This window comes from Mixophyes fleayi, chromosome 1, assembly GCF_038048845.1.
Source record: "Mixophyes fleayi isolate aMixFle1 chromosome 1, aMixFle1.hap1, whole genome shotgun sequence".
Taxonomy (NCBI): domain Eukaryota; kingdom Metazoa; phylum Chordata; class Amphibia; order Anura; family Limnodynastidae; genus Mixophyes; species Mixophyes fleayi.
This window is the reverse complement of record NC_134402.1, coordinates 329,056,561-329,068,380: the sequence shown is the minus strand read 5'-3', so window position 1 is coordinate 329,068,380 and position 11,820 is coordinate 329,056,561. Positions and strand designations below refer to the sequence as shown.

Sequence of the window (11,820 nt, the reverse complement as noted above, 5' to 3'; positions counted from 1 at the left end):
ACCGATAGCCATGACTACAAATCTACTATCTACTTCTATAACTCAATTAACTATTGTATTCTACTTGAATTAATTCTTATGGCTTGCAGTTGCATACTTATCATAAAAATTTTGGTGTCAAGGGTCAAAAGGAGATGAGATGCAGTGAACAACTTAATAGATTTATTAAATCATGGTATGAGTACATGTAGATACTACATGTAAGTGGTATTAAATAACTTACTCTATAAAGTTGATAAATACAACTAATATCAAGTCATAAAAGTACATATTTAATTATTTTACAATTAGCGAAACTGATAAAACATTTTCACTAAAGTCAGTCGTTTCTTGATTGAGTCTTTTACGTCTTTATTCCTCAAACAATAGATAATAGGATTAAGAATGGGGGTTATCACAATATAAAAAACTGACACTACTCGATTAAGAGTAGACGTGAAGCTCACCTTTGGTCTTACATACATAAATATAACAGTACTGTAGTATGTAAGGACAACAGTTAAATGAGAACCACAAGTAGAAAAAGCTTTCCTTCGACCCTCAGTTGTAGGGATTTTTAGGATAGTCGCAACTATATATAAGTAAGAAAATAAAGTTACAGAAAAGGATGTTATAATTACTATAAAAGCACAGATAAAATCCAAGATGTCAATTAGGTAAGTATCCACACAGGAAATCTGTAGGAGTGGAGGGGTATCACAAAAGAAATGATTAACAACATTACTGCAAAACTGGAGCTGAGAGATTAAAACAATATGGGGAAATGTGGTTATAAAACCAACAAGCCATGAACATAGGCATAGATTACGACACATAATTATACTCATCAGAGCCGAATATCGTAAAGGATAACAGATTGCCAAATAACGGTCAAAAGCCATGACACTCAACAGGAAGCACTCCGTGGAACTAAGAAAGAAGAAGAAGAACATTTGGGCTATGCAACCATAAAATGAAATGAGTCGTCCATCTAAAGTAATGGTGGCTAGAATTTTGGGAACAGTTACAGTCACATAGCAGACCTCTAGTATTGAGAAATTGCAGAGATAAAAGTACATAGGAGTGTGAAGACATCTTTCTGTCAAAGTAATAATCACAATCATGAAGTTGCTGAAAAGAGTTAATAAATAAGTGGACAGTAGTAATATAAAACAGAAATATTGCAAAGTTGAAGGTCCAGGGAATCCTAGAATTGTAAATTCCATCACCAAACTTTCATTTTTTATTACCGTTTTATTATGACCTGCACAAAAGAGTTTATATATTATAATCATTTAACATATCATATGAGTCAGATTACTATTTCTACAAAATTAAACATGCCATTTGAAATTATTAGAAGATTTGTATAATAATTAAATCACCAACTTTACTCTACCTTGAGTAATGTTATTAGAACAATATGATAAGGAATGTAGAAAACCAAACAAAATTTATCTTTTATTTGTAAGTTAGATATTTAAAGCTGGCCACTAATTGGTTGCTAGGATTTATTGCAAATATTGTACCTATATACAACGTTAAACTAGCTCTTCTGAGTTTTGTTTATTACCATTGTGCCTTAACAACAAAAAATATGCCATATTGTTATATTTTATTCAGCATTTTCTTTTTTCTAGATTTCTTTAAATGACTTAAAACACCAGGATGTTAACAAGCAAATTTAGTATACAAGTGTTACTTTTGGATCTCTTTGGTAAATGGATATAACAACTGTCCTTCTAAGCTGAACTATGAAGAAATTATATTTTTAGAAGGTGAACTCATTAGGAGAATCCATTGTGCACTGATGTACTGAACTTCTTAAGAGTGAAAATCTCCTAAGTTAATGGTCTCTCTCCCACATGCCTCAGCTGATAAGGAACATGCACATGGGTAATTTGCATACTGTACCTTTGCATACAGTATTATACCCATATAGAGTAGGGATGTGCACCGGCCACTTTTGGTGTCACGTGTTTTGTGTTTTGGATTCGGATTTGCTTGAGGTTTTGGGTTCGGATTTGTTTCGCAAAACACCTGACGAAAGGTTTTAGTTCGGATTTAAGGTTTTGGATTCGGATTTATTTTGAAAAAAACATAAAAAGTGCTAAAAACCAGTTTTGTGTTTTTTTTTCACTCTTACGCTATTATTAACCTCAATAACATTCAATAACAATCATTTTCACTAATTTCCAGTGTATTCTGAACACCTCACAATATTGTTTTTAGGCCAAAAGGTTGCACCGAGGTAGCTTGAGCACATAATGCCAAAAAAAGAGGTACAAGATGGAATTGTTCTGGGCCCTCCCTCCCACCACTCGCGAGATTCGACGCGAGACTTGGACGACAGAGCCTCGTTTTCATTTTTTTGCCCGCCGGAAATATCCAAACAGTGCTCGGATCCCGTTCGGATCCGCGCTGTTCGGGTGGGCTCGGATTAGCGGAATCCGAGCCCGCTCATCTCTAATATAGAGTAGTTTAGAGGTAGAAAAGTTCTAACCAGGATGAAACAACTTATGTCAGTAGAAAGTCTCATCATGTACATGGCATTTCCAAGAAGTCTATCCTGCTGAATAGAAGTGGCTTATTGCATAGTGTCGCTAGTTCTCTCTGTTTGTATATATTATCATTACTTCTTTTGCTGTCTTTAAAATATAAGCTTTGCTAAATATGTTTCTGACTGGTCTACTTGTGAGCTTAACATCATCATCATCACTAGTTATTTATATAGTGCCACTAATTCCGCAGTGCAGTAAAGAGAACTCTTTCACATCAGTCCCTGTCCCATTTGGGCTTACAGTCTAAATTTTGTAATATGCACACACATGTAGACAGAGACAGAGAGACTAAGGTCAATTTGATGGCAGCCAATTAACCAACTAGTATGTTTTTTGAGTGTGGGAGGAAACTGGATCACCCGGAGGAAACCCACGAAAACATGGGTAAAACAAACCAACTCCATACAGATAAGACCATGGACAGGAATGGAACTCATGACCCCAGGGTTGTGAGGCAGAAGTGCTAACCACTGTCACCGTGCTGCCCACGGTTAAATATAACATGGTTAATTAATTAAGATTGAAATGTTAGTAATCTGGAGCCTTCATTTGCTTCTATTTTAACTACAGTAGTACTATTTTTAACTATAATAGTAAAATAGTAGCATACAGGTAAGAGTACTGTTTGTTTGTTTTTGTATTTATTTTATTGTGTTGCAATAATGTTTGTGTACTCTTTGAAACAATGACCCTTTACTGCTCACTTCTCGGCCTTTTGGATAAGATCAAGTGCAGTTTTGACAAAACTGTACTTGGTCCTCTGACTGAGGATCGGGGAAAGTCCAGGACTAATGTGACCCCAGAGTTCCAACCCGGGGGTGCCTTAAATTACTGGTCATGCACCTTAAATACAAGATTATGTTGGCACCCTGCACACTTGACCACTTTCTTTTATTTTCCCCCCTATTATTTGCCCTAGCCTTTTGGCTGGGCGAGAAAAAATGTCAATTATCTGGGGCTGTAACCACTTGGCACTTTTTTTATTTTTCTATTTATGACACCTTTTTGTTTGTCACTTTCACTTTTGTGTTTCTTGCTTCACAGATAATAAGGGTACGGCTAGGCCCTTATAACCTCTGATTTCCCCTTCTAGGGGAAGTGTGGCCCTGAGGTTCTGGCTTCCCTGAACCCTAGCACCAATTAGCATGCCAATTCATGTGTACACACTTAACACATTTTACAAGATTTACCTTCAGATCTGTGGTCTTCATCTGTCACAACCATCGTCTGAAAAGATTGTGATTCTGCACACTCCATAGAGATCTATGGACGCTGCCAGTCATGAGTGCATACACATTGCAATCTTGAACAAGATTTTTAGTCCAGTTAAATAATCAAATCAAATGATATGATGAGCTTTGGAACAATAATCGTTCATCGTTGAAGCATACACACTAATACAATATTGGTCCGAACGCAGATTTATCATGTGATTGGCCCAATAATCGGCTGAAAAACTTGTAGTATGTACTTAGCCTAAGGCTGGTGTTTGAGACAAGTATGGGGGGAATGATGGACAAACAATGTAAATAAAGACTCAATAGATTGAGTGATTGCTATAAGTGGATAAGTAGTAAAGTCAAAGATGCAGTTACAGATCATATAATTGCATGCAGAAAATGTCAGGTTGTGCTCTACCACACCAATAGCAATATGTTCCAATCAATCGAGTGAATAACATCTTTTACAGACATGGGAACACGTGTTAAAATAAATTACAGTTTATAAGTAGAATCAATTAACAATGTGTGGAGTGTTATTCTACCCATGCTTGCATTCCGAGTGCTCTGGTTTCATCTCACAGTCGAAAAACATAGGTAGGTTGATTGGCTGCTGATAAAAATGAAACCTAGCATGTTTTGTGTGGTATATATATATATACATATATATATATATATATATATATATATATATGTATATATATATATATATACACAATATACAGGGCCATCTTTTCCATTGGGCACGATGGGCAGCTGCCCGGGGGCCCCATAGGCATGGCTCTTAATGATAATAAATAACCCTGCAAAAGAAAAAAACCTGCAAAAAAACCTACAAGGGTCACTGGGCAAGTACATCTATCTATCTATATCTATCTATATCTATCTATATATATATATATATATATATATATATATATATATATATATATATATATATATATATATATTTATATCTGTATATATATCTGTATACATCTATATATCTATATCTATATCTATTTCTATATCTAGGGGCCCCGGTGCACTGCTTTGCCCGGGGGCCCATAATGTTGTTAAGATGGCCCTGTATATATATATTTATTTATATGTCCCTCCACAAAAAAAAACACTTTAGGTTACAGCAGATTGCAAAAGTAATCAGCCCGGAAAATTCTAAAAAGCCAACAGATTTGTCTGTATTACAAATGATACTTACAAAGATTGAGCCAGACAGTATTTTATTGCAAATTAATAGACAAATAAAGTACATTTTTAAACTATACCTAATTATGTGTCTGCAGATTTAAAAAAATAAGTAAAAATACTGCTTGCATAAGTTCTGAAACCCAGTGGTGTGGAAGCTCAAAGTTTGCACAGATGAAAGATATTACAATTGACTTTCACATTGCCTCTACCTGTGAATCATAAAACGGTCATCTTTTATGAAGACCCCCTTTTTCAAATAACATTGGTCATAGAATAGCTGAGAAAAAGAAGACCAAAGTGAGCACTGTTGGAAAAATTGTGAGGAAAAGGAAGCTGGATCATACCAATCAGACACTGCCTAGACAAGGTCATCCCTCAAAATTCAGCATCAGAGCAAGAAGGAGACTTGTGAGGAAAGCCACAGAGAGAAAAACTATCAGTTTGAAGGAGTTACAGAGTTCAGTAGCTGTTACTTGAGTGAAGGTGGACCAGTCAACTATATCAAGAGCTCTGCATTCAACTGGTCTGTATGGGAGGGTGCTAGAAAGAAACCAATACTGAAGAAAAACCACATCAGAGCATGTTTGGAGTTTGTTAGAAAACATCAGAGTGACCCAGCTAAAATGTGGTATAAGATGTTGTGGTCAGATGAGCCTCAACACACTATGTGTGGTGCAAACCTAACACTGACCATTACTCAGCAAACACAGTCCCAACAGTGAAGTATGGGGGTGGTAGCATCATATTGTGGACATGCTTTTCCTCAGCAAGGACTGGGCATCTTGTTAAAACTGAAGAACAGATGAATGATGCAAAATACAGGAAGATATTACAAGAAAATCTGCTTCAGTTTGCTAAAAAATAAAGATTGGCAGAAATTTCACTGTTGAACAGGACAATAATCCCAAACACAGACCCGAAGCAACACTGGCGTGATTGAACAACAAAAAGGTAAATGATCAAAATACAATATCAATGCCACCTACTACACAACGCTCTAGAGTGCATATCAGGGGAGGAAGATAGCCATCAACAAGGCGCTTCTAAAAATACAGAGGCCACAGCTAAATGAAGAAAAAAAAAAAATTGCTATCAGTAAATATTGGTTTTGAAAACATTTGTGCCTTTTTTTAAAAAAAAAAAAATGAATTCTATAATAAAAGTGCTAACTTGCACATTTAAAAATGTCATTCTTATAGTGTACGTTCTTTTTCTTAAAAGCAAAGTAAACTTTAAGAAATTAGCAGTTGAGCTTAATGTTAAGATGATTAATTTAGCAATTATGGTATAACTATTCTAATCATCTTTGTACTTTCTTTAGGCTATTTGGTTTAATTTATAAAATATACACATACTCTTAAATTGGTGGCAGAGCTTGAATTCACAATGTCCTGTGCTTATGATCACTAATCTATAAGAATATATACAAAACAGTAAATACAGTGTAATATTCTTTTAAAGTTAATGTTAAACCATACTCACCAGAAAAAAAAGCTAAATTAGCCTTTCTCTGAGCTTCCCCCCATCTTTATTCTCCACATCAGCTGATGTTATGAGCTCCTCTGCTTCATCACTGTCTACAGACGGTTGTAGGGGTAAATTTTCATACCAAATTATACAGTAGACAGCACGGTAACATAATATCAAAGATGATCATATCACCTGTTTGGTATTATTGGTTAATCATACACCTGACTATAATCCTACAAAATCCCTGACTTTGTGCAAGTGGACATAGAAGAATTAAGGCTGTTTTGAAGGCAAGGGTGGTCACACCAAATATTGATTTGATTTAGATTTCTTTTCTGTTCATTTACTTTGCTAAATGATAAAAATAAAATATTAACAGTTCTATTTTTGAAAGCATTCTTACTTTGAAGCATTTTTTTCTACACCTGCCTAAAACTTTTGCACAGTATTGTATATTATGATTGAATGTGCCTAAATATTAGATCACATTGCCAGTAGCCATCCCTCCAGCATTTCACCACTCTGAGCTTTATGAAAGAGAGCTGAATAGTGCAGGATACAGGCATCATGGCAAGAGCCAGGATAGCATGCAACAACATTCATTATTTTCATGTTTTGGTATAGACTTTGGCATTTAGACGAGGTGGTGTCAGCCCTATGTGAGAGCAATCTATGGTCCCGAATACATTAGGTATACCTGAGAGCGCATAGAAAGCTACCCTCAACACATGCCAATGAGAATCCTGGTGAGGGAAGCAAATACGCGTAAGAAACAGTTTGGTAAGGGCACTTAACACTAAAGTTAAGTGCCTGGATAATGTTGACTCTGTGAAAACTACAATCTGCGTGTAAACAGACTGGGAGGAGCCTGTGGAAAAAAAATGTAGGGCACACATTAAATTTTGCATCCCAGTTAAAGCATAGGAGCGGGGTCTCAAGGGCTCCAAATAATTTGTCACCTGCTCATGCAGCTGCAGGAAGTTTGCTCTGTTTGCTCTGTGGTCTGTGGAACCTATGCAGACCCTGGTGCTTCTGATGTTGATATTTTTCTCTCCTTCTCCTTTGCTCCGTATTGAAAATCTAATTTTCTGCTAGCAACAGATCAAACAAATTGCCAATACTCTCCACTTTCATACTCCCTCAGAAGAAAAAAAAATTGGGGCCCTTTTAATAAAGACCACTAGCCTGCATACACCAATAATGTTATTGCTTATCTCACCTATCAAAAGATACGTTTTTTTATCTGGCATTTTCAGAACAAGATAGTGGCGATTTGCAAAATTGCACCTTCATACATATGATGATGTGTATTGTTAAAATGACAAAAAGTAAAAATGGCAATGTGTAATGTGGCAATTTAGGTTACATTGGTTTAGCGGCGATTTCCTATGAGGTCGCACTTTCATACGTCTGCAGTTGAGAAATCGCCCTAAAAAAAGGTAACCGCGATTTCGTGAAATCGCAACTTGATACAGTTTGCTCCAGAACTCATAAATTTGAGAATCTGTTGCACTATTTAAAAGATGCAGTCCACAAGTGTCATCTAACCAACCTGAACAAAATGGAGCAAATCTGCAAGAAAAAATGGGCATAAATGGGCATAAATAACTTCCAAACTATGTGCAAACCTGGTAAATACTTACCCCAAAAGACTTAAAATGATTGCAGAAAAATGTGGTCCTTACAAATAATAGTCTGCAGTGTTGAATATTTATGCAAGCATCATTTTTCAGTTTGACATTTTTGATGTTGATATTTACTTGTTTTTACTTTTGTTCTGGCTGCTGGAAATTCATTCATATGGTAATGAAAATCTCCAGTGTGAAAAAATGATATATTGTAAAAACACCCAAACTATTGTTTACCACTTTACTAAACATTAAAATAAAATTATTGATCTGTTGTAATGCAAACAAGAAAATTAAATAGGAAATAAAGTCTTCTTTTATTCTTCTCTCTTGAACTGTAGTTGTCCAAATCAGTAAAAATTAATCGAGAATAAGACACTCACTCACTACAATTGACAGAATGTTTATTAAAGTGGATTATTTATTCAATTAACTTTTAATTAAAAATGTGAGTTTTTTTTTTATTTATACTGGTATGATGGTATAATTGGAAGGGGAAGTTGGGACATTATACTGGCATTACTGGTATTGTAAAGTTGCCATTCCATGGACCCCAATATTGATATTTAGCCTGACACTCCACACAGCCTAGGGGGGCTGATACACAGGGTTGGTAGTCTCTAGAAAAGGGTAGCATGTTGTTTTAGGCCCATTTTTAAATTGTGTTCTTGTTTAATAAAAATTAATTGCACACACACAACTTTAAAATAATACTTTAAATGTACCTCATGAAACACAGAATTAAAATATTATTGAATAAAAGGCTCTCAGGGGGTATTCAATTGTCATCAAGTTGTTTTTTTTGACCGTGTTAAGTCATTTTAACGCTGTTTTTTATCAAGCGAGCGGGTTAACTTTACGAGCGGGTTAACTTTACCCGCAATTCAATTTCATTTTTAACATTACTTTTTTCCATGAAACGGTCCTCTCGCGCTCCAGTAGAAGGTCTATTGAAAGTATAGGGTGTGCGAGAGGCATCCGTGTTAAAAGCCATTCAATTGTTTTTTAACGCGGCGGGTTAAACAGGAAAATATGCTGTTTTATCTCGCACCTCTTTGGGGTGTGTTAAAAATAAAAAACCTCTGAAAAGTATTTGAAATCATGTAATAATGTGGAACAAAAGTTAAACGTATGTTTATCACTAATGCCTAACTTGTGAAAGTTGATTTTCTTGTGAAAAAATAATAAAATAAACAAAAAAATAAAATAAATAAATCACTAATTAATTATATTTATATATGTTTTTGGTACAAATATGAATGTAGTAATGGGTTTTGACATGGCATAGATGATTTTATGGCAAAAAAAAATTCAATAAAAAAATATGCTAAAGAGTACTGTAATATAGATATTATCAATGTGTAATGCAATCTAATGTATGGAAATGTATGCAAAACCTTTTTTTTGTGTTATACATGACTGCGTTAAAACTCTCCTTCACTCCCCTAAAATCTAGCAAACACAATTTTTAACTCACAGGGGCAGCGTTCCCTCTTTTTTTCAATTGAATTGCATGAGCTTTCCCGCTGTGCTAACTTAATGGTCGCTATTGCCGCGGGAGATTTTTTTTTTAAGCTGCCGGGAAAAAGCCAACTCGTTAACAATTGAATACCCTCCAGTATCTTGTTAACCATTGTGTTAAATATACAATAAAACCTCTTCCTTTATAGTCTTATGTACACACTGATGTACAAACAGTTTATGCAATAATCTTTATGGCGCTTACAATGGTTGCAAATCCAAAAGTATGTGCACAGCAGTTTTACATATATGTCACCTATCATTGTCAGCAGTGTTGCATGTCAGACAAAAGAATTATAGTTTGAAAGAATGAAAACTTCTAAAAATGTTACCTTTCAATGCATTCAAAGGCAGTAATTTTAATTATATTGATTTCTTACACTAACTAACATAAAAAAAATGTTTTTGTCTGTGGCCAATAGCATATAAAACAGATATTTTTTAAATGAAGTTATAAAATGTATGGAAACTCTTCAGTTTAAATGCAAAATGTATTTAATATATAATTTAAATAATTATACATATGTATTTACTTAGTAACACTAAGGAAGCATTGTTGTAAAATTATGCTTATTGTTGATTTACTATGACATTTGTGTCTCTCTAATAGCATGCCTAGATATATACCATATACTACTTTCCTCTGCCACATGTTAATATTTACTTCTGCATATATAAATATTATACATAATAATATCTACCTCTGTAGTATATATTTTTCAGTAATACTCACCCATTATATTAACTTTGATGCTTTTATTCATGCTTTTGCTCTTTCTCTATTTTGAGAATGAAATGAGAAATGGTTACCTTTGGCAGGAATGTTTATATGGAATATTTGAGGTTATGTTGCTCTAAGGCATATGTATTTCTGTCCAGTAGGCATGTTTTAATTATGTTTTACAGATGTTTTAATTCCCAAAGCATACCTAACTGTTTTTGTTTATGTTCCAAAGAGTCCAATTAATATGGTAGTTTTCTGATCATAGTAATTGTAGAAGAAATAATAGAAGCTGACTAATTAACTACCCATTAAAGATTGTAGAGCAGTTATACTTAACAGTGTTATCAGAAAGTTTGATTACTGTATAATAATCCATGTTGAAAATAACAAATACAGATGACAATAGATATCAACTGAACAAAGTAGTGTGTGAGGCACTCCTGTCCGAGAGAGTATATCAATATAAAATCAACTTTATTGATGGTTACTTAAAAATGCGACATAGACAGATAACTAAATCCCACCTGGATCGGTGAATTAAAATATACAAGTGAATAGAATTTAAATATAGTGTAAAGAGAATTAAAAATGACCCAAAATGGGAGCTGATCAATGTTATCAAAATAGAAAACTCGTATAGTACCGTAGTTGTTAGTGATAACTAGGGTCTGGTCCTCTAATTATATGATTAAAGTATGATAGTTCATAGGACCATAGAGACCTAATGTGAAGTGTCTCTCCAGAAAGAGCCTTTGGACATAGGCAATACACTCTGTAGCTAACATAGAATAATATAAATCTCACACAGATTGAGACATGGGTGTGTATTTATGTATAAAACGCTTCCATATAGTATTTATGTGTCTCTCATCATGTGTAGAAAAAGGGGAGCAATACCAGATATATTATAAAAATATGATATTAGTAGCAAGCAGTTCCATATATGATTAGTACACCATCAAAAAGGGCATTACATATAATGGAATGCCTATAAATGTAGATGGTTACTTCACATGTATACCCAGTCTGAATGTAAATAACCGGACAATTAGGTTTATGTCCTATGTTAATACACGTGCCACAGTATAATACACCTTTATTGTGAAAATAAATTCAATCTAATCTATTATACCATTATTGTTAGATTGCATTATAGGGTCATTATCTGCCAGAATACTAGCGATATATTAGCTCTCAAGTATATCCCTTCATGCATTAGTATTGCAGAGTGTGTATCCAATATTGGAAAATTCCAAATATATCTTGCTAGATTGCATTACAGGGTGATTCTTAACCTGAGTGCTATCGATGTATCCTCAGATATGTCCCTTCATATAATAGTATTACCAAATGTATGGCTGTGTTGTAATAACTTCCCTACAGACTAACAACAACAAAGGTTTATGGTATAGAAGATATAAAATACAGTGCACTTTCTGGGCATGTGTAAATATACAGGGGTATGTATGAGCTGCTTGTTAAAGGTCCCACTCGTGGTGTATACCTCCTAATAAGACAGCCTGCGCTGC

At 34.5% G+C, this 11,820-nt stretch overlaps 1 protein-coding gene across 1 annotated transcript; it reads right to left on the bottom strand.

The window, feature by feature from the left end:
- Window positions 1-287: 287 nt before the first annotated feature.
- On the bottom strand, window positions 288-10,331 carry LOC142155856 (olfactory receptor 287-like). The gene is made up of 3 exons (XM_075211068.1): window positions 10,301-10,331; window positions 7,116-7,286; window positions 288-1,243 (listed from the first exon to the last, which is right to left on the bottom strand). Exons 1-3 carry the CDS (start codon window positions 10,329-10,331, stop codon window positions 288-290), a joined length of 1,158 nt encoding a protein of 385 aa, XP_075067169.1.
- Window positions 10,332-11,820: the final 1,489 nt, after the last annotated feature.